The sequence below is a fragment of the Scophthalmus maximus genome, chromosome 16 (genome assembly GCF_022379125.1).
Source record: "Scophthalmus maximus strain ysfricsl-2021 chromosome 16, ASM2237912v1, whole genome shotgun sequence".
Taxonomy (NCBI): Eukaryota; Metazoa; Chordata; class Actinopteri; order Pleuronectiformes; family Scophthalmidae; genus Scophthalmus; species Scophthalmus maximus.
In genome coordinates this window covers 18,159,730-18,187,465 of record NC_061530.1, presented here as the reverse complement: position 1 = coordinate 18,187,465, position 27,736 = coordinate 18,159,730, and the positions used below count along the sequence as shown (strand labels likewise).

Here is a 27,736-nt window from a genome sequence, read left to right as displayed (position 1 = left end):
TCCCTGCATAGTTTCAGTCCTCTTGAGTTCTGGGGGATTAGAGCTTATTCACTTATCAGGAGAGAGTTAAGAGGGGCAACAGATGGATTCCAACCCCTGACCAGAAACACTGAATCTAAAAGAGAGATTCCTTTTAGACTCTCGGAGAACGTGCAAGTTGCAAATTACATTAACTAACTCACCGTATAAATACCTCGGTTGGTTGCTCCATGAACCAGAAGTTTGTCTTTCTGTGTAAGAACTTAAATCACGAGTGTCTGAGTATAAAGCCCCTTTCAAACATTCACCCCTTTAATTGAATCTGATGACAATTTAACAAGGGCTGCAACTAATAATTATTTTCATTACAGATTGTTTGTCTATTGAAAAATTTAAAAAAAATTGCACATCACAACTATTAGTATTGAAATGTCTCGTAAAAAAGTCCAAAACTAATACATGTTCCATTTACAATGGAGATGGATTCAATGCACATCTTATTTTGTGTTCTAAAATCACTACAATAAAGTTAATATCGTTATCTCTTACCTCATACAACCACGGTAATACTAGCAATGTCTAGTTTCATTCATGCTAACCTGGTGGAATATTAAATAAATATCCAACAAAATTCTTCATATAAAAGTATGTGAGCTATTATTTATCAACCAAGAGAGGATGCAATAGATGCCTTTAGTAATATTAAAGGATGACATTGCTTGAAAATTTACTATTTTGAGAGTTTCATAAACTTTTTTTTTTTAATTTTAGCGAAGAAAAACATCATATTTGTTGTTTCTAGATTCTCAGATGTGAGAAATTTATGTTTTTCTTCATCATACGAATCAGTAAACTCAATATCTTTGGATGTTGGACTGTTGGACAGACAAAACATGACCTTAAAAGATGTCTCCTTGATAATTTGATCATGAAAATAACAGTCTTGCCTTAAAGGCCTCAGCAGTAATAATACGTTTTGACCACAGACGGTTGCATGACGGTTGCATGCACAGACGGTATGTTCGGTAGAGTTTGATCGGAGCTAATCTGCGGTTCCAGTCTGTTGCCGTAAAGAAACATTATTACCAGCGTAAGGATTTTTGTCTGAGCTGCAGTTTGTAACAAACTCCAGACGTGAGCGTACTCGGATCTCGTTCGCTCCCGTTCAGGCAGGATTAATGTAATAAATATCGTCACGGACTAATTAGCCTCTGTCAGTGTATAAAGACATCACATTAGATTAATCCTCCTGGCTCCGCTCATCGCCTCGCCAACGACACATGTTGCTCCTGCTGCCATTAACCTACGTCTTTCTTTCACACGGACACCGACGCATTGATCCGAGCGTCCAGCGCGCTGACGCACATTTGGGATGACCTCAGAGAATCGATGGACAGAACGTCAGCTTCTCCCACGAGGGGAGGGAGAAAATGGATTTGAGTTCATCATTTTCTGCAGAACATTTGTTTGACTTTCTGTAAAAACGTAAAGGTATCGAATACTGCTGTAGAAATATAGATCACAGTACAACGCGTGTCAATTTATTTGTGGTTTCGCAGCTTTTTTAGGAATCATAACAACATATTGCAGTGCCAGATTTGTCCTGCTCAGCGTCTAAGTAGGGCTTAACGGTGCTAATTAACGCGCGGTAATCACAGTTAAATAGCCGTAGTAGCCTCGTAGGCTCTTAGTAAACTTGGCAGGTTTGAAAATTGACTTGGCACGGCCCTGTCCTGGCTGACGGAGGCCAGAAACGTGTCCGGCCAGCATGTCTACTGTGTCAAATAAAGGAGGTTCAGAGGGTTAACGGAGTAGGCGAATCAAAAGAAATAGTCCTAGATCGAACCTCTAATAGCTTCACATGGTGTCACTTATTATTTTAGCCGATTAGCTTCATTTACTACAATTCATTGGATGAAATGATTGATCAGATGTATGCTCATGTTGTACAGTCCTTTAAAAATCCATACTTTTATCTTCAAAGTTCATTTTGATAAAATTCCAACGGACGTTGTGAGAACTGCGTTCTCGCCGTAGTGAATGAAGCCTTTGTTCACCTTGTTAGACAAGTCTGACACTCCAGATCAGGACACACCCATCAGTCGGATATCCTCGTAGTCTGTGCTCTGCACCATGACCTCATCACCATGCGTCCTGTTGGCCATTGTTCTCCACACAACACACATCAACTATTATTCACCATCCACGGGACAAATTGCTGATATCATAGTTTGCATGCGCCCGTTATAGTGTCAATATTTGTCCAGCAGTCCTGTGAGAGTGAGGGAGTGAAAACCTAAGTTCTCATGCCCCCTACTTTGTTATTTACAACTCCAATATTTCTTTGTACTGTTGGATTTACTGAGCAACTGTCAACACCCCCGCAGCTCAAGTATCACAGCAAGTCCAACCTGTCTCCTCTCCTCTGTGCTTCTTCCTTTCAGGTTATTATCCACAGTTAGGAACTTTGGGGGTTTATTCCTCAGGCTGATCAGATGTGTGGAGACAGTAGCCTTTGTTGCTGTCAGGGAAAATACCAGAATGTTCGAAAGCCATTATACATCTGAAATGAAAAGAGAGTCTTTTCTTCTGCCGCCTCATGCCTCACAAGCCAAAGGCCTCAAGCCCCCGTTTCTGCTGCTTGAATGGGTTTAATGAATGGCTTGTTCTGGTTCTCCGTGTGTGGGCCACTATGGTCTTGTGGGATACTTGGATGCTTCAGTCTACTGTAAATCATTTCTATTTCAATTCTTGACATAAAAAACATTCCTTGAAATCACCCCCCTGTGGCGATCGCAGGCTGGACTGGGATCCGGCCTTGTCGGTATCTCGAATCAAAACAAACCATTTGAACCGGTGTTGGTTTCCTAGATAAGGTGAGTAAACATGAGAGCTGCAGGTCTTGGTATCAGCTATGGAAAAACACAGCTCCGACTGGAACATGTTCCAATACCATGTCATTTTAAAGGTCGGCTCTCAGAGACCTGAAACACCCGCAGATGACAAGTAGTTTGCAGATGAAGATTTGGGACCTGAGACTTGTTTTTGTCTTTTTTGATTTTGAAGTTCTCTTGGAATTGTCCCAAATAATTTGAGAAACTTGTTTTAAGACTTGGAATTACAAGACCTGACACTTGTACTTTTCTAGGAATATTCGAGACACAACTCAAACTTGTAAAAGGAGGAATATTCGACTTGGGGCTATCTTCTGATCAGAAGTCTTGGCTTCCACCTGTCCTAAACAACTTGAGTCGTGTTCCAAAAACTTTGAATTTTACTTTTCTTGAATGACTTGAGGCCCGACCAAAGAGTTGCTGGAACATGACTTGAGACTTGGTATTAGAATATTTAGGGGTTGACTTGGGTTTGATTTTGAAGTGCAATTACCAAAGGAAACACTTGACTTGTACCCGACTTGGATACTTGTCTGAAGACAGTTTCAAAGACCAGACTGTACTCAAAGACTTTATATTATGATGACCGGACATTACAAGACTTGAGAGTTGACTTGGAACTTGAATTTGTGAGACCTGTTAGTTCGAGTTGAGACTTTGACGTGTCCCACAAGACTAATATTTTATTGAGAGAAACTTTGTGAACATGATTTTTTAAATCTTAATTTTTCTCTTTCAGAGCAAGTGAACCCTCTGAGCTGCCACCATGGCGCTTGTTCAGGCTCTGCCCATATCTGCTGAGCCCCACAACCCAGGCCTCAGTGGAGGAGCCCGTCGACGACACCACTCTGGCCCCTCGCCCCCGGTCAACGCACCGCCAGCCTCCACTCTGGATCCTATGGGCTCTGTCAGCAGCCTAATAGCCGCCCGCCCCGGCCCCTACCAGGACCAGCGCTCTGGCGTTGAGATGGGCGCGAGGGTCCGCCGACCCACACCGGGCAGACAGAGAGGCCTGGACAGCGAGTCCCCCCAGGACCCCTTACTGCAGAACATCCCGCCGCCGCTCAAGAAACAGAGCTCCACGGCGTTCGGCAGGGGCCTGGAGAAGGAGAACGGGAACTACGCGTATCTGAGTGAGGACTACGTAGGCGACTGGAATGAGAACCTTGTAATGGCTGCCAGTCCAGGGAGCGACGCAGACGAGACGAGAGAAGGATCGGGGCTGAACGGGAATATGGGGGGGCCGCCTCCTAAACTGATCCCTGTGTCAGGAAAACTTGAAAAGGTACAAATTAAAAGATTGAGCTATCTACATTACAGCTTGGTGCAGGTATTTTATTTTTCTTGCTCAATTGTGTACTTCTTAAAAAACGTACTTACTTCAGCATTGTTTCCCCCCTAGAACATGGAGAAAACAGTGCTGCGGCCCACTGCCTTCAAACCTGTCATTCCCAAGAGCCGCAACTCCATGCAATACCTCTCCCCTCGCCATTGTGCCAACGCATCCGAAAGCCAAAACAACCTGAACATGCTCAGCCCCACGCACCGAGAGGCGTCTCCGTCCTGCTCCGAGAAACGCAGCTCGTACAGCGGGGCCCGGAACGGCGGCGGAGGCGGTAGCAGTCAGTCCTGCTCCCTGTCCGACTCAGGACGCAACTCCCTCTCCAGCCTGCCGCCTTACAGCAACGCCGGCTACAGCCTGGCGTCGGGAGAGGCCTCTGCTGGCCACATGGAGCCCATGAAGAGCGCTCCGCCGGCCGGTGCACACGGACACTCCAACTCGGACAGCGGGCGCTCGTCCTCCAGTAAGAGCACAGGCTCTGGGTCGACAAGTGGCCGCGGGCAGCCCCTGTCTGACAGCGGGTCCAGCGGACGCTCCCCCGGCCCAGTGGACATCTACGATGGCGTGGTGAGAGACCTGGAGGACAAACTGAGGGAGAGGGAGCTGGAGCTGCAGCAACTCCGAGACAACCTGGACGAGAATGAAGCTGCGATTTGTCAGGTGGGGAGATTTAGTTCAGAAATTCCAAATATACAGTATCTTTTAGTGACTGGACATTTAGCGATTGTAATGGATCGGCACTCGTCTCGCAGGTGTACGAGGAGAAGCAGAAGCGCTTTGAACTGGAGCTGGAGGAGCTGAGGCAGAGCTGTGCCACCAGGATGCAGGTCGCCTCGCAGAAGGCCCAGCGTGCCCAGCAGGTGCTTCAGCTGCAGGTAGAACATCTGAACTGATAATCAGTCCTGCGACCCAAGCACCAGTTACTGGCAAAACGTTTTCACCAAAGGGTTCATTAGTCGCTAAAAAGAAGAAGAAGAAAAAAAGAATTCTGCTAAAGACTGTGTGTCTGACTGAAACCTCCAGAACGGCCGCCAACAGAATTACTGCAGAACCTGTGCATGCTTTTCCCAAATTGAATATCTACAAACTCAGCTGATCCTTTTGCGTTTGTCAAAATGGCTGCAGGTTTATCAGCTCCAGCAGGAGAAGAAGAAGCTGCAGGAGGACTTTGCTCAGCTGCTGCAGGAGAGGGAGCAGCTAGAGGAGCGCTGCTCCTCCTACGAGCACGAGAAGATCCAACTGGGGCCTCGGCTGGAGGAGACCAAGTGGGAGGTGAGCGGCACTAAAGGAGGTTTACGAGGTGGAATGAAAAATATCTTAGACTGTACATATCTGTAGTCACCTTGTACATGAAACATATCACTCCCAAAACTGGTTGAGGTAATTAAATCCTGCCACAAAGAATAATTTCTAGTCCACTGACTCGCTGATCATTGTCGTCTTTTTCATACGAGGAGAACATGAGTTTCAGCTCACAGCTTCTTTAAATAATTCAGCTGTTGTTACAGGCTCCAGCTGACGAGAGCAACACGATCGCTGTCATGCAAACATCTCGGGTCGCCGTGTTCAACTCGAACACGGTTCAGAGGTTTCGTTGAATAATGGAGTTGGTTTTATTAAGGCTCATGCAGGTTGGTTTTAAAAGGAGATTGAGATGAAATGACATTTACAAGGTGCTCGTAGCTTAACCCAGAAGATGTCCAACACCGATAGAAATATTATTAATGCTTCAAAAGTCTGGGAAATTGTGACCGTGTCATTTTTACTAGATGGATTTTTTACGGACTCATACAGACATTAGGGAGTAAAAAATTACTTTATTATTTTACTTCTCTATTATTATTGAACAAGTACTGCAGCTAACAATTTTCAATTAAATGAATCTTCCAATCATATTCTCAGTTAATCGTTTGATCTATGAAACATTAGCGCACATGATGTGATCTCACTAATTGTCTTGTTTTGAAAGATATTTCATGTCAGACGAGGAAAAGCGGGAAAATCTTACATTTAAGAACCTGGAACCATCAAACGTTTGGTAGTGTTGCTTGAAAAACTTAAACTTGTCAACAAGTTTAAATATAAATATCTTTCTTTGACTGGGCTGATTGTACAGACTGAATGTTTTTTTTTATTCCCTCAGGTCTGTCAGAAGTCGGGGGAAATCTCGTTGCTGAAGCAGCAGCTGAAGGACGTGCAGGGGGAGTTATCTCAGCGCGTGGGTGAGATCGTTTCTCTGCGGGGTCAACTCCGAGAGACTCGCGGCGAGCTGACCAACACCCAGGTCCTGCTGCAGGAGGCTCACGGCACCACCCGCACCAGAACCCTGGAGCTGGAGGTGTGTGAAAACGAGCTCCAGCGGCGCAAGAGCGAAGCAGAGCTGCTCAGAGAAAAGGTGGGACGTCTTGAGGGAGAGTTGGCTCATCTCAGAGACGCCTTGGCCAATCAGGGCCCGGGAACCCGCCACGGTCAGGTGTTCCATGAAGCGGAGGAGCACCTGCTCAGCTACGAAAGCGACGAAGCAAAGGCCCAGCGGCAGAGTGGCGCGGAGGCCCTGCAGAGCATGGCGGCGCAGATGGACAGGATGAGGGCGGAGCTGGCGTTCGAGCGCCAGCGGGCCGAGCAGCAAATGGGAAGCTTCGAGGAGGAGCGCCAGATATGGCAGGAGGAGAAGGACAAGGTGATCCGCTACCAGAAGCAGCTGCAGCAGAACTACGTGCAGATGTACCGCCGGAACCGAGAGCTGGAGCAGCTGCTGCAGGACCTCAGTCAGGAACTGGAGAGCAGGGAGGAGGACGAGGGCAGCGGCAACGAGATCAACTTCGACGAGGTTGCCGCCACGGAAATTTGACCCCTCGCCGTGTCTTTCCCGTCTTTTGATTTGCACTACAGTCAGCTGAATCTCTCTCGCCCAAATGTCACAGATCTGCTCTCTTTGTGTCCGTCTGGAGGGAAACGGTCTGCTGAGATGACAAACAAGCAGATTTGGCAACACACACACACACACACATCTGCAGTGTAAAATCAGCCTCACTTTAGTTCCGACTCATTGGTCTATTCTCCACAGAGTCCCACTTTAAAAGCCAATGACCTCCATTAGTCATTAGTAGGCCACCTCAGTCCTCTGCCACTCCATTACTGTCCCTGTTAGCGTTTGCACCGACTAACTAGACGTCAGCCTGTCGCTGTCCTCCCGCGTCGATGACGACTCCACCTCTCCGTTAGCAGTCAGCTCACACTGGTACTGTTAGTTTAGATGGAGCCCCACACTGTCCCGAGTGTCATTGCCCCCAAATTAATGCAGAGGTGGAATTTAGATCATAAACATCTGTAATTAAACCCAATAACATACCTTACATGCAAGAGTCATCTGACGTTAGAAGACTGAAACACATCCTCTTTTTCTTACGTGTGAGATAAATGATATTACGGGAAACATACAGTGATTCCATAATGTTTTCTACTGTCGGTTGTGACATAGTTAAATGTTAAAGAAAATAAACCTGCCTTTTTTTCACAGCAGGTGTTGTGACACGAAAAGCACATGTTTCTAGTAACGGTAAAGAAGCTCTACTCAAGTTGTTGAGTTAGACGACGTACAGTAACAATTTAATAAATATAATATAAAAAGCTCATTTGTTTGTCATCAGGAGCAGTTATCCGACGGCAGCCATGTTCGGTCTTCAACTGTACTTTTCGTTACGTGATAAAAATGATAAAAGGGAGTTTTCTAATATAAAGTTACGAGTCTTCGCGAGACAAGAATTACAATTAGATTCACACTCGGCACCTGAAGAAGAAAGTCTAACCGACATTAAAACAGTTTATTGATGTAATCCACACTGGCCTCTTATACGGAAGGCAGAGATATTATACGGCATGATAAACGCTTCATCTCTGACGATTTATAAACCGTCTCCTGGTGCAGTAAACTCTCATATCGCTCATTCCTAATGCTGTAAATTCAGTCCTGGTAATGTGTTTTCATAGAGGCTAAAATAATCAAATGTACATACGTTAATATACCAGTGTCTCCACGAGGTGAAAGATTGATTAATGCGTGTGGGTGATTTGAAATTAAAAAAAAAACGTTTTCAGACTGGATGAAAAGACATTTCCCCTGAGTTTGTAGTTCACGTTTGAAGATCACAGCAGGAGCGTTTTCCTAGAATCTTCCGGAGGTTTGACCTGCCACGATAACTACTTTTTGTTGCACGATATATTGTCCCAGAAATCACCGCGATAAAACCATATTATGGTCATTTTTAGGCATGACGACAGCGTAATTATCGTGACAGGCCTACGGTGATTTTCCTGCTGTATTCTCACATGGGCTCACTCTGACTTTTTCCCGGAGATTGTTACGAGAGGGCTGGAAAAGGAAAAGCATGAAGCCGGACTTCAAGCAGCTAAAGATTTGCATCTTACATCAGTGAAAGAGGGACATCATGCATTTCGGTGTAAAGTCAAACTACCACAACATTCTTTTTCCAGGGACCTTAAAACACAGAGTCTCTGTTTTCATGTTCATTAACTTCGCTTCACCACAAGGGGACACGTTTAGTTCCTCCACCACTGCTGATTGAATTATAATCCTCTGTAAATAACCCTGAGAAGAGAAAAAAGAAAGAAATCATATAAAAGTATTAATTTTTCTCCCAGAAGAACAACAACAACATAGCCACTGTGAATAGACCAAAGCAATGTCGCGCACATTCTATTTAGCTCCTCCAGTACAGACACGCAGACGCCTGTACATTAACGTCGGTGTGGATGTTCGTTCCGTTTCCTTCAGTATAATTTTATAATCCACGATATTTGTATGAAGACATTAAAAAATGTATATTTTCATGCTGTACATTTTATTGAACAAATGTTTTTAATTAAAAAAAGACAGAATTTGAGATCTGCCTGTGGTACGTGGAGATTTTTTCCGACTCAGTACAACTCGTCACCAAATTAAATACTGTCTTTTATACAATATCATAATTTTGACTTTGTAAACCTGAGTTTCTACACAAGTAGAGTCTTTAAGTTTATTTATTTTTCCCCAGTTGTACATTAAACTCCAGTATTTACTCAAGATATAACAGTTGTATCTGGCTCGTGATTCTCCCCGATGGCAATCTGGATTTTTTCTTCTCCAGATCTCCTCCTGTTTACATTAAAGACATTTAAAAAAAAAAAAAAAAAAAGGTTTGTGCTCTGGTACAATACAGCTGCTCAGAATCTTCATGACCCGAACGGCTCACGTCTGCCTCCTACAGGTCAAAAATGTTAATATCAAGACAACTGAACAACATGGGAGTTTCACATGTTCAGTCCACAGGCACTCGGGTTACAGTTCGTCATCCTGCATATTTAAAAAAATTGAGGAGCACAGACGCACACGGCGGATCCCTGACGCATCTTATGAAAATGTTAACACAATGTAAAGTGTAAAAAGAGAAACCGCGTCCTTGGCTCCGGAGCTTGTGATAAAGTGACATTACGGCTTCAGGAGCATCATGATTGAAGCTTCATATTCGCTGCAGTCCCATGACCTTCCACCGGAGGTCACGTGTGTTATTCTGTGTCCGTGTCGTCACTTTAAACTGAATGGCAGTTCAGTCTCTCTCTTTCTCTTTGTGTTAAAATCCCAGGGGCATTCATCTATATTCCCCTGTGAGCATCTCTCCAGTCTTCAAATGTTTTTGGGGACTTTGACCACAAACACCATGGGGTCTTTGGCCTTGTTGCTGAAGGCTCTTCGGATGATGTCGACGGCGTGCTGATGGGTCACCCCGTGCAGGGAGAGTCCGTCCACAGACGCCAACTCGAATCCAGCCTGGACACACACGAGAGGTTTTGAATCCGATAAAGTGATGGATGAGAGAAATCCACAGAGAGAAACGGAGCCCTGCGGAATCCCTGCTCAGAGACTGTGGACTTACCTTGAGCACGTCACAGGTGGAGGCGGCTCCGCCGGGGAAGATCTTCTCGATCTTCACCACCGGCTGGACCCTCGACTCCATCCCACCGGAGATACTGATGCCTGCAGCAGCAAAACAGAAAACGGCAGAGGGAGTCGGTGACGCATTTCATATTTCCTGTGTAGCTACTGTACAGTAGAGCAGCAGGTGACTCACAAGTGGAAGTTAGTCACCAGAGAAAAAACGAAGCAAAGAGAAATGTTGTGTAACTATTAAAATGTCGGTAATAAGGAGGCCAGGGGTTGAAGTGTTTGTCTAAATCCGCGAACTCGGCTGAAAATATTAATTAAATGCTTCAGTTCATAAAAAAACATAACATAATATTATTAAGTATAAGAACTTTTCACTCTCACTTCTCGTATCGTCTGGCCACATGGACATTCGGCCTGATTTACCCACAATATTTGAAATATATATATATATTTTATTTGACTTTCCAGTAATAATTTCCTTGTACGTTGACAACCCAGGTTTTAAACCGCAGGCACAACTTCCTCAGTACAAAGTAGTTCCAAAGAAAACAGGTCACTGTCCTGACAAATCAGGACAAATGTTGCTGTACCAAAAAAATTGAAAGTTCTCTTGTGTGATCGCTTTGCTCGGGGAGGCAGAGTTAATCAGAATCTGGACAAATACCACAAAACAAAAATCCTCTTCCTCTTAAACACCTCTAGTTGCAAGTGGGGAAATATTTTTAGAGAAAGATTCTGGCCGCCCAGACATTAAACCAGTTACCCAGTGACTGTTTGGTCTTGGAGATGCTGACAGTTTTGAGCTCGTACTCCTGTTTCACATCCGAGCCATTGAGTCCGTTCTCGGTTGACGCCTGATGTCCGTTCACCTGTCCGCTCGCGACTTGTCGTCGATCCGGACTCGAACCGAACACCTGCGACAACAGGGGCCGACTCCTGCGAGCGGCGCTCTGCAGCGTGAACACGGTTTCTTCCCCCCGGTCGCCGCTTCGCTCCTTTTTGCCTTTGGAGTGGCGGTTTCTGAACGGGGGGCGTCCCCTGTCGGCGTCCGAGCTCGAGTGCAGTGACACCTCGTCGAAGTGCACCGAGCGGATGGTGCCGATGTCCGTTCGCAGGGGGGGCCGGGGGTCATCGTCGTGGTCACCGCGGGCCAGCAGCCAGTTGGGCAGCAGGGGGCTGGCGGAGCGGCGGCCGAGCTCGCCCGACTCGCCGGCGCTGTATCCGTCCACCGGGATGTCCAGCAGCGGGGTGAAGGACCTGGAGGTGGGGGGCCTCTCCCTGGACGGCCGGGGCCCAGACACACTGAGCCTCTCCAGCTCCTCCAGCAGGTGGCTCTCCTTCTCCACCTCCTCGGCATTGTGCAGCTCAAAGCCTCCTCTGTAATCTGGTGGGGAGAGACATGATGATTCAGATTCTCTGAGCAACTTTTAACTAAAGTTAACTAAGTTAGGTGTGGAATTTTTATTTAAAAAAATCTCCCCAAGAGTGTCTCCCATGTTATCAATGTTTTTACACACATATATATATGTATATATATTGCAGAAATGATAATTTTTCAATCTTCAAAACCAATAACCAGCCTCAACGAAAAACAAGACCCAAGAAACGAATATTGTCGTGGAGGTGAAAGGCACCGACCTGGGATGGGAGTGATGAGGCGCCGTCTGGGTGCTCGACCGGACGTGGGAGAGCGAAGAGGAGGAGTTCGAACTGACAAACACAAAACGCTGATGATGTGAACATACTAGATATTGTACAAAATATGACAGACAGGAAGGAAAGAGTGATATTTTACTGAGCAGAGAATGACTGGGAATTCCACCATTATCTGATGTGTGTTCGTACGCACCTGAGCGACACTTGAGGATGTCGTAGGCCTCCACTTCGATGGGAGCCACCATGTTATTGAACACGCTCAGGTCCGAAGGAGGAAGCAGCATTCTGGGGGACAGAAGAAAGACATGACACACACATTTTCAATTAGTCTTCAGTAAAGAATTAAGTTGAATTAAGATTTATTTTGCGGAAAACAGTTCATCCGGACATCTACGAAAAAATCGACATAACGGAAATTTATGTTTCTGTGTGTATTTAGGCAGGAATATCAAACAGGAAGTTTATCAAAAGTAGTCGTTAAAGTAAATAGCTAGTAATTATTGCCTCTCACCGGACTTCCCGCAGCAGCAGCAGCTTCTCAGGCCGGTCCAGCACGGCCAGCAGGTGGCGGATCAAGTTCTCCACTGACCGCTCGGCCGTGTACTGCAAGAGTAATGATCAAATCACCACTTCAGTATCTATCTGATGAAACCAGCGACTACTTAAACTTAGAAGTGACATGTGAAGTATGCTGGAGAACGAAATGCTCTCACCCGTCGGCAGGTCGTCATGACGGCGGCCACCTCGTCCTCGGGCAGCAGCCTGCGGGCCATGTCGTCCACCGCGCCAAGCATCTCCGAATTTGGCATCGCACGGAGCTCCCGTCCCTCTGCGAAACAAATGACGCCAGTGGAATCAGTGTCAGGACGTCGTGCTGTAACGAATGTCTACTGACGTAGATCTGATCTCAGAAAACCTGACGTATCAGTGTAATATAACTTTTAAAGCGAACAAATATTCAGAAAGAGTATATGAAACTTAGCAGATAGTCCGTATTTTTTTATGGTGAACAAATCCGATGAAAAGACCAAAATCACTAACGATTTGGTTCGATTAACAAGTTCTGTAAATACTCACTAGAGCAACACGTCGGTATTAATCTGCAGCTGAAAACAAAAGGTAACGTTTGAGAAACCGAAAACTATAGTATATATTTGTGACCACAGCAGGACTGTAAGGGTTTGGAGCTGACGCACAAAAAAGAAAACACGGTCAACCTTTGCCGGTCCGGTCAGCGGACGGGGACTTGGATCGGCCCCTGGACGCGTCCCTCTTGCGCCCGCCCCTGAACAGCAGGTTGACGAAGGTCTTGGAGCGCTGCAGGGTGCTCTTCTCCTGCGGCTCCTTCCCTTTCTGCTTCTTCTTCTTCTCTGTCTTCTGCGAGATTTCTACGGCGAGTTAGAAACAGCAGGTTTATTTTCAAAGGGGTTTTATTAACAGGTCATTTCTTGCCTTTTTATGAAATGTCCCGTCTCACCTGCCACCGTGACCTGGCTCTGCGTCCGGCTGATTGGTCGGCTCGGCCTGCTGAGGGCCAGCAGCACGGACGTCTTGGGCGACTCCCTCCTCCTCCTCCTCCTCCCCCCGTCGTCGTGGCGCTCCTCCTCCTCCTCCTCCTCCTCCTCCTCTCCGCCGATCACTGTGTCTCTCAGCAGGGTGGTGCGTCCCAGGCTGCGGGTGGTGGAGTCCGCAGCCGCCATCTGAGCAGGAAGGTCCGTCTGGACGGCGATGGTCTCCGTTCGCTCGGACTCAAACCTGGACAGAACGACTACAGCCATCATGTGCTCGTCGGCGCTTCAGGACGATAAACCCCAAATATGGGAGGGGTAACAAAAAATTAAAAATGAGATGACCCTGACCTCTGGTCCTCAGTGGAGATGCAGACGTCCACCATGTCGGAGCCAAACGGCAGGCAGGGGGGGAACATGACCTGGGACAGGCCGCTCAGGGAGCTGACCGGCGTCCCAGACGACAGAGACGAGGCGGACGAGTTGGACTCTGAACCCTGGGACGAAGACTTCTGACCATTGGCCACTGGGGAAGGAAAAAGAAAAGAGTTTATCTAAGTGATGTTTATCTAAATTCAGCGAACGTCTGTGTCTGTGTGACAGAACCGACATACTCAAACACTACAAACGTGTACATACACTTGTTGAGCCACCTGTATTCCGCCACCATCTCCTTGTACGCCGGGTACCGTCCCGCCTCCTGTGGAGATATGGCCGCAGATATGCAAATGAGATACAGTAGAGACCTTGAAACTTTTATGGGGATCGCTATATTCGATAAAGAGTAACCCTAGAACCACGCAGAGAGCCAAAAAACACATCATCCTCTTCAAAGGCCCTTTTCTAGTAAACCTTTGATAGTCGGGATGCTTCTTCTAACTCAACTTCTAACTCAGGTTCAGTTTCCACGCGAGGCAAAGCGACGGATTCCCCCCTAAAACCAAACTTGGCACCAAAACACGGGCCCCTGCGCTTCGATCTGCACCTGATCCCCGGGGCTGCCTGGTGAATAATGCACACGGCGCCGGAGCGAAACCCAAGCTGCGACAAGTGAAGTGAGCGAGGAATATTACGACTGCGCGCCAGCTGTCGGCCCCGCCGCCACAGAAACCCACCGCCGTGCGGCGACGCCACTCGTGTAGTTTGTGTTCGGGTGTGTGTGTGTGTGTGTGTGTGTGTGTGTGTGTGTGTGTGTGTGTGTGTGTGTGAGGGAGTTCAATATGAAAGGAAGGGGAACGGGTCAGAAAGTCAGTAATGAAAGAACAGACGTGTGGAATGTGATACGACCTCGTCAGCCTTGTCCTTGTCACTGACAACGTTAGACTTCTTGGTCTATGACATAACATCCATTACAATTTAGGATCCGCGGTGTTAGTTTGCCGTCAGCGTTCTGCCCCGGTAAAATGTCCAGAGGGCTTGCACGTGCTCGGCCTCACCTTGATGGTCAGCATGACGTGCGTGTGGCTCTTGAGCAGCTGCACAGCGCTGCTGTGGCTGATGTCCTCGAAGCTCACGCCGTTGGCGGCCAGGATCTGGTCCCCCATCTTTATTCCGTTCTGCTCCGCCAGGCCACCGGGATCCAGCCTGGGACAGCGGGACGAGCGGAGATCAACACCCAGCGCAGACAAACACAAACGGGTCACGACGCATGAGGGGCACAGATGAGCGGAGACCGGGGCGAGCTACAGAAACAATATGTGACTATACCTACTTGGAGACATAGATGCCCAGACCGAACTCCTTCCCCCCGCGGATGTTGAAGCCGAGGCAGTAGTCATCCGAGGTGGTGTAAAGGTGGACAATCCTCCGGAGGGCGCCGCCCGAGCTGGTCTCCGACGGCGTCCGGCCGCTCTCCTCCACCACCATGCGCCTTTGAATCAGGTCCACCCTGAAAAACACACAACGATCAGCTGATCATCCAGTCGGCCGCGACGGGGTGAGAACTTTTGAGATGAACTGAGCTAAATATCAGAACTCGATAGTCTTGGATCACCAGGTGGTCTTCTCCTTGGAGTAGCGGATGCCGGGGACTTTGCCGACGCGTCTCACCACCGTCCTCAGCCGGTTGTTCCCCGTCAGGACCTTGACGGCGCTGCTCATGGTGATGCTCTCCAGGCTGACGCCGTTCACCTCCACCAGTTTGTCCCCGACGAGCAGGCCCGCTTCCTCTTTGACGACATAACGCACAAGTGAACTTGTGCGCAGCCCCACGTCAACATCGCACCATCGAAAGCCTTTCACGGAGTTCACCTCACCCGCCGTACTGTTGTCCTCCACCTTACTGACGAAGATGCTGAGGCCGTGCTCCGAGCCGCCGCGCACGCTGAAGCCGAGCTTCCCATCCACACTCTTGTCCACGGTGATGGTGTGGAGGTCCTCGCAGTCGTCTCCGCCTAAAAAAATATCACACGCACAATAACAGCAGTGATTCTTCAACTTTGGACAAACTTCCTTTCAGGGGGGAACTTAACTTAACTTTGCAGGTTTGCCAGATGGTTGCTATGATACAGAGGATGTTGTACAGGCCCCTTGTTTTCATTTGTGATTCTGGGTTACACAAATCCAACTGACTTGACTTCTTGGAGTAACAAAACATTTTCTTGCATTTATCATTTATTCTCTTTTATCTAATCGTTTCGTATAATTTAATATTTATCTCCAGGTCTTTTGTGAAGATCAAAATAACATGATTGTGGAAACATTTGCAGCTCTTCAGATGTCACTTTCCACTGAAAATCATGACTATAAATTATAGAACGGCCAATATGGATTTTTGAGGGTCAATGTCGATATTAGGCAGTAAAACAAACCTTCCAATATCAATATATCTGCCACTATATATATATGTATATTTATTTTTTATATGGCAACAATTTCTTAAGATTACATTATCAAAACTTTACTAATTAATGTAATTGACACTTTTCAGTGACATTTTTCAGTTTAACCATTAACTTTATTAAGAGGCAATTTAGGGATAAGTGTCTTGCTCAAGCACAATTGGAGGATCCGGGGATCGAACCATCGACCTTCTGGTTGGTGGACGAACCCTCTCCATGTTTCTTCAATAATGAAGCAATTTACATAGCATTAGTTTCATCCATTTTTGGATTAAATTAACCCTTTGACCTGTTTGGAAACAATTGGCTTCTAGGGTGTTTGTTCCATTTTCCAGTGTGTTATGGTATAATTTTTTTATTGACTTGCTGACCATGTGCAGGAAGGAATGCAACAACTTCTTCCTTTGCAAAAAAATAAAAGATTGAGAACCCCTGATCGGATCAGTGTGACACAATATGTAAGATACTAAATGTTTCCTTTAAAACAGACCCTGACAATTATTTGTCTGCTTGACTACAACCAGCGGTTCGTCTACAGTACGTCTGTGACATGTAATAAATATTGTAATATGAACACGTGCAGCAGCTGCTCCTCACCATCCACAGGCGAGTTGATGAGGATGACCCGGCCCATGGGCGACGAGGATCGGATTCCACGTCGCCGCTGCTCCTTCTTCCGCAGGAGGTTGCGTGTGGCGGTGTGCGACCCCTGAGGCGCGGGGGTCTTCTCCCTGCGGGACGGGTCTGACGAGTGAGCCATGGAGGCGGGTCGGGTCGGGTCGGGTCGGCTGGTCCCCTTTCTCACACACACACACTCAGTCTACGGCCGCATAGGGCAGAAGGAAGGGGATCCTCAGGCAGCTTGTCCTCCGTGTTGCCTGCATGCTGGAACTGGAACACGTGCACCCTTGGATGAGCTGCATTTTTAAAAACACATTTGTATAAATCAGAGGCCGACTGAAATATCGGTTGACCAATGATATCGGTCGATTTGAGCCTTTCACAGGCATATCGGTATCGGCCCCCCCCCAGAAAAATCCATATCGGTCGGGCTCCAGTATAAATTAGTTTTTTCTGAAACTGCAGATTAATCCATAACTCACCGATGCGGGTTTCCCTGGGACATGACGTCTGTCTCTCTGGTCCATTCCTGCCCATGATGCATCTCTCTCACCTGTCTGCATCTCGAGAGCCCAACACAACAAGTACACAAAATGCAGCAACAAAGAAATTACAACTTTTTAATTCTCTACTGTTGGGCATCCAGGATCTTTTTACATATAATCTCACATCGCAGGACCACAAGACGTCCGTCGCTGCAGGTGAGGTTAGAAATCGGATTTAATCCGTTTATTTGGCTCAGACTTGACCCACTTAAGAGTGCAGATGGTTGCCATGGTTACATGTCACTTAACTTAACCCGCGACAACAGTGCGTCCTCGTGGCGTCACCTTGGGGGGTCCCCCCCCCCATTTGGTTTTTACTGTCAGTGTCTCACTACATAATAACTTAAATTAATTTAATCTACGTAGAATTCATCAAGCAATATCCTTCTAAAAATAATGAAGGCATTTTTTTCCTACAGTATTTGCACATGACAAACAAAACACTTACCACACATGTTCACGCTTCCAGCAGAGATCACATCAGATAAATAAATCTCATGTATTCAAACTGTCAGTCAACCGGACGAGGTCCAACAACGTCCTCGCATCCTTTAAATCCATCTCTTATTCTGCATCTTTCAACAAAATGTAACTCAACCGACGAGCTCCTCCTCCGGCTCCATGTTGCGCGCAGTGACCTGACGCACCTGAGCGACTGGGACGTTTCATCCATGACACAGGCCCCGCCCCCCAGTCCAACGCCGATTGGCCGGATTTCAAGTTGAACGGGAGCCTTTTGACTGGAGAGCTAAAGTGTCAATCAACTGACAACTTGCCACAGCAAAGGGAGTAAAACCTTAGAAAGTTGCATAAATATTGCATAACTATTTAACATTGCGATAATTCGCACAAATGGATCTAAGATTCATTGATTTACATGTTTGTTGTGCGTCCGTCATTCAAACATGGTGGTTTGGTGTAGAGGAAAGTAGCGCTGCAACAGTTAAATAAGTAATCGACTACTAAATTAATCGGCAGCTATTTTGATAATCCATTAATCAGTTCAAATTGTTTTTAATAATAAAGAAAAAAGTCAAAATTCTCTGATTTCAGCTTCTTAAATATGAATATCTTCTGTTTTCTTTGCTCTTCTGTGACAGTAAACTAAATATCTTTGTGTAAAAAACAAAACAGTCTCTTGGCATTCGGGGGAAACACGATTGACATTTTGCACCATTTTATGGACAAAACAACTAAATTGAGAAATCGACAGAATAATCAATAATGAAAATGATCGTTAGTGGCAGCCCTAGAGGAAAGAGAGAAAAGGAAGGGACAAGCGAGTAATGGAAACCCTGTGGACAAGAACCTCCTCGGATCACAAGCTCATCCCTCTGTGGTCTCAGGGAGGATGAGGAGGTGTCGCCCTTCGAATCACTGTTTTATTAGCAAATTAATTACACTGAAAAACATTTTTTTTGGGGGGGGGGGGGGGGGGGCCGCCATGGTTGAGGGAAACCATGACCCGACACCAGCAGAGGGTCAAGGCCTGCAGACGGGTCACAAAGATAAATCTGAGGGCTTTCGTTTTTTCCCTTCTGACAGTCCAACATCTGAGCAGCGTCTTCAACACAGTGAATAATAACAACGAGAACAAACTGCAGGGCACGTTTTATTCGTGGCAGGTCACAGTCTCTGGGGCTGCCGAGGTCACAACGGTATCACAGAGCGACGAAGGAAACCGAGCGTTTAGACATCGGGTCTGCTTCCTCTTGTCGAGTTTAAAGACAGACCGTCATTAACACACTCGGAAACCTCTTACACAGTCGTGACCCAGAAGGCACCCCGGGTTTCCCTGAGACAGTACAACAGCCTTCACAACAATCATATGATATTTATATGGCTTTCATTTGTGGTTATTAAGCTTTGTGCTCCGGAAGATGTTGGATTATAACATCTACGAATCCACAATACAAAAGCATTATTTCCTCTCTATTGGCAGAAGCTCCTGTGGGATTCTTCTGGCAGCTTTGATGACATCTATGATGTTGACTTTATCCCCGAACTCAATCTCTCTGTGCTCCAGCAGAATTCCCTGCAGAAGAATAAAAAACTAAATATGTTACACTGTTCCAAATGTACTTCTTTTATTCCTCTTTGACATCGTTTGTGATGTGCAACACTCATTTTACCTGCTGTCCTCGTCCAATGACGAAGACCCCACCGAGGACAAAGCCCTCCCCCAGAACGTTTCCCATGAAGCCGTTTTTAAAGGCCCTCAGGCCGTTCAGCCACACCCCCAGACGGAGGAACGCCAGGATACCCATCCTTCGCTCGCGGGGTCCGTAAAAGCGCTTCTGCAACGCGAGCACACAAACCAGAACCCTCGAGTCATTTCACGCAGAACTAAATCGGTTTCTCACAGATCCTGAATGACTTCAGTGTATTTAGAAGAAAAAAAAAAGAACTGTCTGCATCTGGGTTGAACATTAGCGAGACATTGGCAACACAATGTGCCAATTCATTAAAGGAGGGAAGGAAAAAGAAATCCAAAAAAGTAAAGTCCAAATACCTTTTCATCCAAGAAGATCTCCCCCTTGAAGTACGGCCGGAAGTTCTGGACCTCGGTGCCGACGTCCTCCTTCACCACCGCGTACAGCGGGACCCCGAGCTCGTCCAGCTGGGGCTTCAGAGAGGACAGCTCTGCAGCCTCCTGCGCCAGAGAGGCAGGAAAACACAGTCAGGTCAACAAAAACTGACAATTGTGTCACTGGGCAAAATAAAATCTGTTTGCAGTGAGAGCGATCGTATTTCAAATGCATTTATAATGTTGTTTCCTACTTTTTAAAGGTGACATTTCATAATACTGCAGATTGCATGTGTCTTATTGGTATTGTTTTTTATGCACAGTGCGTTTGTTTTGATCTATAAATCAGACTTATTTGTCAGCGTGCATGGGAAGACCAAGTTCCCCTTCTGAAGATTAATATAGTATATAACAAATATACTATATGGAAAGGAAGGTTGAAAACCTCTGACCCGCCACCACCGGTCATTACAAACTCCTGCTGTGCAGCCAGACCCACAAAGTTTTCTATTTAAAAAAAAACAGAAAAACAGGTAATTTCTCCAAAAAGATTCATTTACAATATCGGGAAGAATTTTGATACGTTTGTTAAATGATGCTGAAAAAAAAGAGGAATATTTTGCCTTCCTTAAAAATACAATTTAATCAATACACACAAAAATCCATGTCAGACTTTATGGAAGGGGATTATTTTGATCTAGGTTGTGTAACGAGGTTCTTTCTGTCACAAGCCTCGTTTTGTAATCTGGAGGAAAGGGCACAATGTGGCAGCAGAGGGAACATGTAATAGAGGTCATGGGGGGGGGGGATGGCATAGATGCCAATGGAAGATTCATTTCACATGAGAAGTCATCTCGGTCGTTACCTCTCTGCACAGAAATCATCCAGGCCGACGCACGGCCACGACCACGGCTCCGGACGCCTCCCACAGAGACCCGGCTCTCAGGGTCTTCACTTCTGACGGCACATTAACACAGGACGTTTGTTCCAAGTGACCAAAGCATCACGTGCGACGTCTTCAGCAGACGCCTCCGACTCACCTCCCTCCAGGGCTTTGAGCTCTGCCTCCTCCAGGTGTTTGAGCGTGGCCCTCAGCGGCGGCGTCAGAAACAGATCGGTGACGAAGTTGGTGAGCGCGGTGATGAGGCCGACGAGCGAGGCCGCCAGGTTGGCCGCGAGTCCCGCGGACATTTCTCTCCTCTGCGCGTTCGTCATTCTAAGAACGCATCGCCACTGGCTCCTCCACTCGCTGCACAAACTCCTCCTGCAGCTTCACAAGATTCCAGCTTCCGCTGGAGACGTCCTCCCTCAGAAATGAACCAACCCGCAGCTTTTACGCGCCCCCGAGGCGCAGCTGGCACGGATTGATTACGCGCAGCTGTTTGATTCGAGTCTGCACAGTGGCGCAGCCGAGTCACGACGCACGGACCGAAGGCTGCTGCTGCCGCCGCCACCTCCGCCCTCAGGTCAGAGGTCACTGCCGCGTCATCGTCAGCTGATGATGTCGCGGGCAAGTTCCGCAATAATAAAAAGCAAACATTTCACAATGGATTCCTGAGAGCTGGATAAAAAGGAAGTGTTGAAGTGCGTGATCGTTGCAGGGAATGTCACGTTAACACCAGCACCACTGAAACCTTGAGATCTTTACAGGGCACCAGGGGATGTGATGATTAATGTGCGTATATATGAAAAATGTGTAACAGAAAGTGGAAGTTAAAAGAACATGTGTTCATGTAGATTCGGAGTTCTTCAGTGAGCGAGAGGGAATAGATGCAATTTCAAGACTCTTTAAGTGGCTCATTAAAGTTTTTTTAAGAAAAAAATTAAAGAGACAGATTTTTAAATGTATATAAATATATTCTTTTACATGAGATGTATTGAAATAAACCGAATAAATAAGTCATGACTGGTGAAAAATGTTTATTTATTGAACTTGTATTTTCATGTGTTTTAAACGTCTGTTTATATAAAACACACGAGTTATGTATGTTGATTTATTGTGAATTTATGAAAAACTCATGTAAAGATGGATCAGTGGATGATGAGTCATCAAACACTGATTCGATCATGTACGGACTGATTCTTCTTCTTCTCCTTCCTGAAAAGAAACATGAATTCATATTAGTACAGAATAGAGACTACTGTATATGAACACAACTACACATTTGAAACAGTTCATAAATCAATTTTTTATCATGATTTTCACTCGTCTACCTTCTCCTTGGAGTCTTCCTCGTCAGACGGAGGCCTCTCGTGTTCCGCCGGTCTGTCCATCAACGTCGTTGCCTCTATCACAGTTGCGTCGCTCTCATCGGTGGTCTGTCCCGTGTGTTGCTCTTCTGCCTGAGATGAGTTGGTGGACAGAACGGTTCTTGTTAAGCATTAAACCTTCGGGTCTTTTATTCACATCTCTACAACAGCTGTATTCATGTAAATGTTCAGTAGACCCGAATGAGATCGGAAACCTTCTCCTGGTCCTGAAGAGCAGGCGAGTTTGAATCCTGCGTCTCCTGTTCACTCGTGTGTCCTTCAGCAGAAAGCGTCTCCTCCGGTTTGAGCTCCTCGTTCGTCGGGGCCGAGTCCGACTCTGCTGGGGGGGAATCTGAAGGTTTATCGTCTTCATCGACCTTTTGGTGGGAAAATTTGTATTAGATTCTGGAAAACAGTTAAATAAAATACAAATGCTGTCAATTTGCTCTTGCTCGGCCTGTCTGTATTTTCTTCACCTTGACACCTCGCTCCTTACTGTCCCTCACCTGGGCCTGTTAAATCTGACCAGTCCTCAGCTCGCTTTGCTTCGAGTCGTCTTGCCTCTGTCTCTGTCTGTACCTCTCCTCGCCCTCCATCCAGTATCTATATAAAATGCAGCGGCACATAAAACCCAGTTCGCATGAGCTGTACTTCAGCAGCATCACCTTCTCCTGGTCTCGAGCGTCGGGGGAACGAGGGCCCGGATCGTCACGTGGCTCTTCTGTTTTTAAATGGTCGTCGTCGTCTTGGTCGTGAAGAGTGGAGTGTGGTTCAGCCTGCTCGGGCTCAGCGGCGTCCGCCTTGCCGACCACCTGCAGGTCAGAGGTGAGGCAGAATAACACGGGAGTGAACTATTTCAGTGATACAAACCATGCAGGTAAACAGATACACTGCAGATATAATTTGTTGTAATTTGACCGCAGCGTCGCATCACCTCATCTTGTTCTTTCTCCTCTGCTTGACTGCCGCTCGCCTCCTTCTCCTCCTCCTCAGTTTTCTCCTCTGCACGATTGCCACTCGGCTCCTCTTCCGTTTCCTGTTCTGCTTGATCGCTCCTCGACTCCGCTTTGTTTTCTTTTTCAGCAGGCTTTTCTGTAGACTCCCCTGCGGGTTTTCCCTCGGGGGATTCTGGCCTGGTTATACTATCTGTAACCTGGCAGACACACCATCTCCTTAATGAGCTTGAGGCCCTTTGCACATGCATTGTACCCGCTCGAAACAGGACATGCCCAAAATGAAAAGAGAACATCTCTGCAGCTACGAGGTCTATGTGAATAATCTTGGGGTCTATATAAAGGTAACACTTGTGAGATGTCAGCAGAGGTGTAACATTCAGTATATATGTTATTGGGTCAGAGTAGATGAAGATGGAACACAACATAAATGAAAGATATCAGAGTGACTATTCCTATAGAGGGCTGCACGGTGGTGTAGTGGTTAGCACTTTCGCCTCACTGGGTTCGAATCCCGGTTCAAACCAACCAGAGCTGTGGAGTTTGCATGTTCTCCCCGTGTATGTGTGGCTTCTCTCCGGGTTCTCCGGCTTCATCCCACAGTCCAGAGACATGCAGAATGGGGTTAAGTTAATTCCGCTCATGTCGCTGTGAGTGTGTATTCCATCTAACAAAGCTATTTTAACAAAGACGGTGCTCGTCTGTCTCTTAAGGAAGGAGGAAGTGAACAAACTGTGAGGAATTTGATAGGTTGAAACCAGTTTCTTGGGTGTTTGAATAGTTTTTCGTTCTGGTGAAAATGGTTGATATTGGCGTGTAGCAGATTTTCGTCCCGTTCCGTGCGAATGCTACATGCATAATTATATGTAGGGCTCGATTATTTTCATTATCAATAAATCTGTAGATTATTTTCTTGATTAAGTGATTAGTGTTTTGGTCCATACAATGTCATAAAATGGAGAAAAAGCTTAATCGTGTTTCCTAAACCCCAAGATGATGTTTTGTTTTTTCCAGACACCAAAGATATTTTAGAGAAAATATTCACATTTAAGAAGCTGAAATCAAAGAATTTGACTTTTCTTTCCTCATAAAATCTACTTGAACTGATTAATATGTGATCTGTTTCCCCTCGGTCACAATCAAGACCAAATTTTAACCCAGTTTGACCCAAAAACATTCAAGTATTTGAAGTCTACTACCACTTCATGCACAGACGTGTCAGAATGAGAGTAGCACACAGCTCCACCACAATCACATCACAAATCAAAGAAGAACAAAGATCACAGAAATTTAAGAGGAAACTGCTAATGATCAGGGAGGCACCACCACCACGACCACCACTAGAAGCACACAGATGTGAGATCTTTATTTTTTACCAGCTCCTGTGCGTCCTGCTGGTTTTCAGCAGGAGACGTGTTTGGTTTCTCTTCCGTCACAGGTTTGTCGTCCTCAGCAGCTCCTGCTGTGGCCGGCCGGGGGGCATCGGACCCTGAAGCCGCCTTCTCAGAGATCTGTTAATGGGTCCATGTTGATATGCTCTTGAGGGTTTTTTTTTTTATGTAAATGAACAAGTGTTTAGAAAAGTGGAGAACAATACAGTGATGGCTTTGCTTCTCTGAACCTCCACAGACACAGAGTCAGGAACACCTCAGGAAATTAAGAAGAACAACAACAGGATAGTGGAAGGTGCTTTATGAAGAGGCAAAAGTAAATGGAGCTTTAAGCTAATTTGTCACTTTTTATTTGACAAAAAAAAAGACAAATCAAAATCATCACAGGGATTTTTTTTGTTTCACTCAACATACTTTTTCAGACTCCCCCAGCTTCTCCTGTTGCAGCGCCTCCTCTCTGGCTTTCGCCCGCTCCTGCTCCAGTTTGGCCAAATGGGCCTTTTTCTGCACATAAACAAAAAAAAGAAAAAGTGTTAAAACAACAAGGCGTGTGACTGAGAGGAATTAGAACCCAATTACACTTCTAGACAACTGTTAAGGCACGTGTTCTGAATCAAAGCTAAAGGTGAAAGGGCTTAATAGCTTCACAGTGCTCAGCTGAGGAGCTTAGCCGGTCTAAGTCTGTGTCATCCTTCACTACAGATCTTAAAACCTATTTGAAGATCAAGGCCATAAGGTACAGTAGTAGTAGTGTCAGTTGCAGTAATAGTAGTTTAACGGCTAGACGTAGTGTTTCCCAGGGGTTGGTCTCCTTGTGGTGAGTGTGGGGCACTTTCCTGTATACAGTAAATATTTCTGCTACAGCACTGTTTATTTCTTCTAACCTTTATTTGAGTAACATTATAAAAAGAAATGCCCACTACACATAAAAGACTTGCATTTAAATGTGTCTTAAAGTACAAGTAATAAATTAATATTGACAAAATGTGGTTGAACCTGATTTAACCTGTTTTAGTTTGACCACATGGGGGCAGTGGAATCTAAGCTCTACATGTGAACAACACTGACATTATCACCACATGAAGGACTTTTGAATTTGATATGACAAACATTTCAAAGAAGCAGAAAATGGAAGTACTTCAAGTGCAATAGTTCATATTGAGATCAGTTATTTTAAGGTTATTTTTAAGGTTATTATTTATCAATTTGCTATATTTGTTTCTGTGTGTCTTGTAATTACAAACAAAACCCTTGAGTAAAAACTGTAGTGCTTGATTGTTCAGTGTATAAATGGCAGAAGATATTGAAACATGTCCATCATTATCCCTGATGCACAAGTTAACATATTTAGATGTTTTCGTTGTCTAACCAATAGTCAAAACTCCAAGTGTGGAAACTAAAAAATATATTTAGATATTTGAAGCTGGGGCGAGTTTTGTGGCATTTTTGCTTAAAAACGCAAATGTATTTGAAGTAAATGTCAGTAAATCAGCTAATGAAGCATAAGAGTTGGCCTCTGAGGTTGTTGTGGGAATTGGACGGATACACGCATGGATGGACGGATTATATGATCCCTGAGGGGCAGTTTGCATTGCAGTAGTAAACAACACAAATGCACATGAAAACAAAAAGTAAATAAGACAAAATAATGATGATGATGACGACATGATAAATACAGGACAAAATTACACATACAGTGGGAGGCATCACTTATTGCAATGGAATATAAAAACACAAAGTCAAATGCTATAACCAGTTGACCTACGGCTTGTTCAAAGTGATTGTGTTAGACCAGACCCTCTTTACGAAGGGGAACCTCCTCCTCCTCTTCCTCCTCCCTGATGACAGGAGACTAAACTCAGGATGAAGATTGTGTTGGGGGTGTGACCCAAAATGGCCGCGGGCTTCCGAGAGGCTCTCTAACTTCATAAACATGGATATACGAGTGAGTACCGATGGTGTTCTGGCAGAAATGGTGACGCTGACGTGACGCACATGCGTCAGTGGTGCCACGAGAAGCCACCAGCCTCTTACCTCGGCCTCATACTCCACATTGGCGTTGTGATTGTAGAGCCAGTGCGCCAGGTACAGGATGGGGTTCACCGGCCGCTGCTCCGCCACTTCCGCCAGTCCTTCCGCCAGCAACTTTCCAACATGATTTTTAATATACTCAGAGTCCATGTTTATATCCCACACGAACACGGGGGGAAGAACAATCGATCCAATTTACCACAAACAACGAAGCAGTGTTCGCGGTTGTCGGGGTAACGTCCAGGTTTTAACTCTGTGGTTTTTGTTTCCGTCCCGCGAAGCCGGTTGTCTACATCACCATGGTAACGTATGCCGAACGGCCGAGAGATCTAAGGAAGTCGCCTGAACCAATCAGATCGCCGGAGAACCGGCGTCATCATCCTACAGGATCCTGCCTGGGACAAAAGGGTTTGAGAGCAACGTGACAAATAATAAAGCGCAGCAGATGTTGGGCGCAACAGTGACCGCCCACTTTTCGAACGGCTCCGGTTCCGGAAGTGAATTTCCGATTCACTCAATCTCTCCGTTGACGTTTCATAAAATCCTTATCCCTTATATAAAAAACGTTTAAGCCTGGAACCAATAAACCACGAGAGGCATAGTAAAAAAAACAACCCAATTTTTTACCAAGCTTCTGGATGTAGTTATTGTTTCTCTATGGTAACGGTGTCACGTAATTGATACTCCTCTTTTAAATAGGGATTTAATAGGTCATAGGTCCTACTTTACTACTAATGCTACTACTAATACAACCAATAATAATAATAATAATAATAAATAATAATAATAATAAAGATAAAAATTGATGATCATTTAGATTTTTATATTAAATCCACATAAGGTTAAATCAAAAGCAAGAAAATCCATAAAAAGTTATTTACTCTTGCATCGTTTTTGATTTATTACTATTACTACTATTATTTCTATTCTTTTTTTTACTTCATTTTTATATAGATTTTTTTCTCATTATTCATCTGCATATTGTGCTGCTGCAAAATACCCAATTCACCCTCCTGATGATCGATTAAAGCTTAACTTATCATTTGGACATCTAGTTCAGGACTGAGGGCATTCACTCACAGTAAAAAAGTTTATTGGTGTCAGATTAATATAACAGTGAGTTTTTCCAATTATGTTCACTAACAATATTGAAAAAGGTCTCCAGAACAGCATCACATATTAAGACTGACGCAGTCAATGATTTGCAGTACTGTATATGACTTACAAATATTAATAAATCTTGAAAAAACGCCAA

At 45.6% G+C, this 27,736-nt stretch overlaps 4 protein-coding genes across 11 annotated transcripts in view; 1 reads left to right on the top strand and 3 right to left on the bottom strand.

The window, feature by feature from the left end:
- The window catches only part of LOC118287591 (leucine zipper putative tumor suppressor 2 homolog), a 29,904-nt gene extending 20,785 nt beyond the window's left edge, over positions 1–9,119 (top strand). For both annotated transcript variants that reach the window (XM_035612922.2, XM_035612924.2), the window contains 5 exons: positions 3,613–4,158; positions 4,276–4,875; positions 4,968–5,090; positions 5,341–5,487; positions 6,359–9,119. In XM_035612922.2, coding sequence (XP_035468815.1) covers positions 3,640–4,158; positions 4,276–4,875; positions 4,968–5,090; positions 5,341–5,487; positions 6,359–7,066 — 2,097 coding nt within the window. In that variant the 5' untranslated portion in view covers positions 3,613–3,639 and the 3' untranslated portion in view covers positions 7,067–9,119. The remainder of the gene's footprint in view (positions 1–3,612; positions 4,159–4,275; positions 4,876–4,967; positions 5,091–5,340; positions 5,488–6,358) is intronic.
- A 156-nt stretch (positions 9,120–9,275) lies between these two features.
- LOC118287592 (PDZ domain-containing protein 7-like) lies at positions 9,276–17,999 on the bottom strand. Of its 4 annotated transcripts, none has more exons than XM_047327684.1 (18): positions 17,778–17,999; positions 17,267–17,347; positions 16,761–17,080; positions 15,579–15,716; positions 15,317–15,491; positions 15,035–15,211; positions 14,760–14,907; positions 13,963–14,023; positions 13,675–13,849; positions 13,293–13,570; positions 13,033–13,203; positions 12,529–12,644; positions 12,327–12,418; positions 12,009–12,100; positions 11,798–11,869; positions 10,923–11,543; positions 10,149–10,249; positions 9,276–10,042 (listed from the first exon to the last, which is right to left on the bottom strand). In XM_047327684.1, exons 3-18 carry the CDS (start codon positions 16,921–16,923, stop codon positions 9,899–9,901), a joined length of 2,724 nt encoding a protein of 907 aa, XP_047183640.1. In that variant the 5' UTR covers positions 16,924–17,080; positions 17,267–17,347; positions 17,778–17,999; the 3' UTR covers positions 9,276–9,898. The 4 variants fall into 4 exon arrangements, with proteins under 4 accessions (XP_047183640.1, XP_035468818.2, XP_047183641.1 ...); XM_035612925.2 differs by having other exon boundaries at positions 16,761–17,054; XM_047327685.1 differs by having other exon boundaries at positions 17,267–17,341.
- Positions 18,000–18,928: 929 nt separating this feature from the next.
- Positions 18,929–21,335, bottom strand: LOC118287858 (peroxiredoxin-like 2A). Of its 2 annotated transcripts, none has more exons than XM_035613441.2 (5): positions 20,897–21,335; positions 20,722–20,810; positions 19,842–19,982; positions 19,462–19,626; positions 18,929–19,364 (listed from the first exon to the last, which is right to left on the bottom strand). In XM_035613441.2, exons 1-5 carry the CDS (start codon positions 21,069–21,071, stop codon positions 19,251–19,253), a joined length of 684 nt encoding a protein of 227 aa, XP_035469334.1. In that variant the 5' UTR covers positions 21,072–21,335; the 3' UTR covers positions 18,929–19,250. The 2 variants fall into 2 exon arrangements, with proteins under 2 accessions (XP_035469334.1, XP_035469333.1); XM_035613440.2 differs by having other exon boundaries at positions 20,722–20,813; positions 20,897–21,334.
- Positions 21,336–21,763: 428 nt separating this feature from the next.
- LOC118287857 (submandibular gland secretory Glx-rich protein CA-like) lies at positions 21,764–26,855 on the bottom strand. Of its 3 annotated transcripts, XM_035613437.2 has the most exons (8): positions 26,485–26,855; positions 24,865–24,954; positions 24,436–24,570; positions 23,041–23,259; positions 22,772–22,918; positions 22,322–22,483; positions 22,071–22,199; positions 21,764–21,954 (listed from the first exon to the last, which is right to left on the bottom strand). In XM_035613437.2, the coding sequence occupies exons 1-8, from the start codon at positions 26,629–26,631 to the stop codon at positions 21,922–21,924; spliced, it is 1,062 nt and encodes a 353-aa protein (XP_035469330.2). In that variant the 5' UTR covers positions 26,632–26,855; the 3' UTR covers positions 21,764–21,921. The 3 variants fall into 3 exon arrangements, with proteins under 3 accessions (XP_035469330.2, XP_035469332.2, XP_035469331.2); XM_035613439.2 differs by lacking the exons at positions 21,764–21,954; positions 22,071–22,199 and having other exon boundaries at positions 22,344–22,483; positions 22,583–22,918; positions 26,485–26,853; XM_035613438.2 differs by lacking the exons at positions 21,764–21,954; positions 22,071–22,199 and having other exon boundaries at positions 22,345–22,483; positions 22,613–22,918; positions 26,485–26,853.
- Between the last annotated feature and the right edge of the window lie 881 nt (positions 26,856–27,736).

What these genes read in the sequence shown, in the direction of transcription:
- LOC118287592 (XM_047327684.1), bottom strand. Translation starts at nt 16,923, where the DNA reads ATGGCTCACTCGTCAGACCCGTCCCGCAGGGAGAAGACCCCCGCGCCT. An exon ending in ATACAGGTGGCTCAACAAGT is followed by an intron (nt 13,850 to 13,962) that starts GTATGTACACGT and finishes TTCCTTCCCCAG; the next exon opens with TGGCCAATGGTCAGAAGTCT. An exon ending in CCACCTGTGACGTGCTCAAG is followed by an intron (nt 10,043 to 10,148) that starts GTAAGTCCACAG and finishes GTGTGTGTCCAG; the next exon opens with GCTGGATTCGAGTTGGCGTC.
- LOC118287857 (XM_035613437.2), bottom strand. Translation starts at nt 26,631, where the DNA reads ATGGACTCTGAGTATATTAAAAATCATGTTGGAAAGTTGCTGGCGGAA. An exon ending in AGGAGAAAGAACAAGATGAG is followed by an intron (nt 22,919 to 23,040) that starts GTGATGCGACGC and finishes TCTGACCTGCAG; the next exon opens with GTGGTCGGCAAGGCGGACGC. An exon ending in AGGAAGACTCCAAGGAGAAG is followed by an intron (nt 21,955 to 22,070) that starts GTAGACGAGTGA and finishes GTTTCTTTTCAG; the next exon opens with GAAGGAGAAGAAGAAGAATC.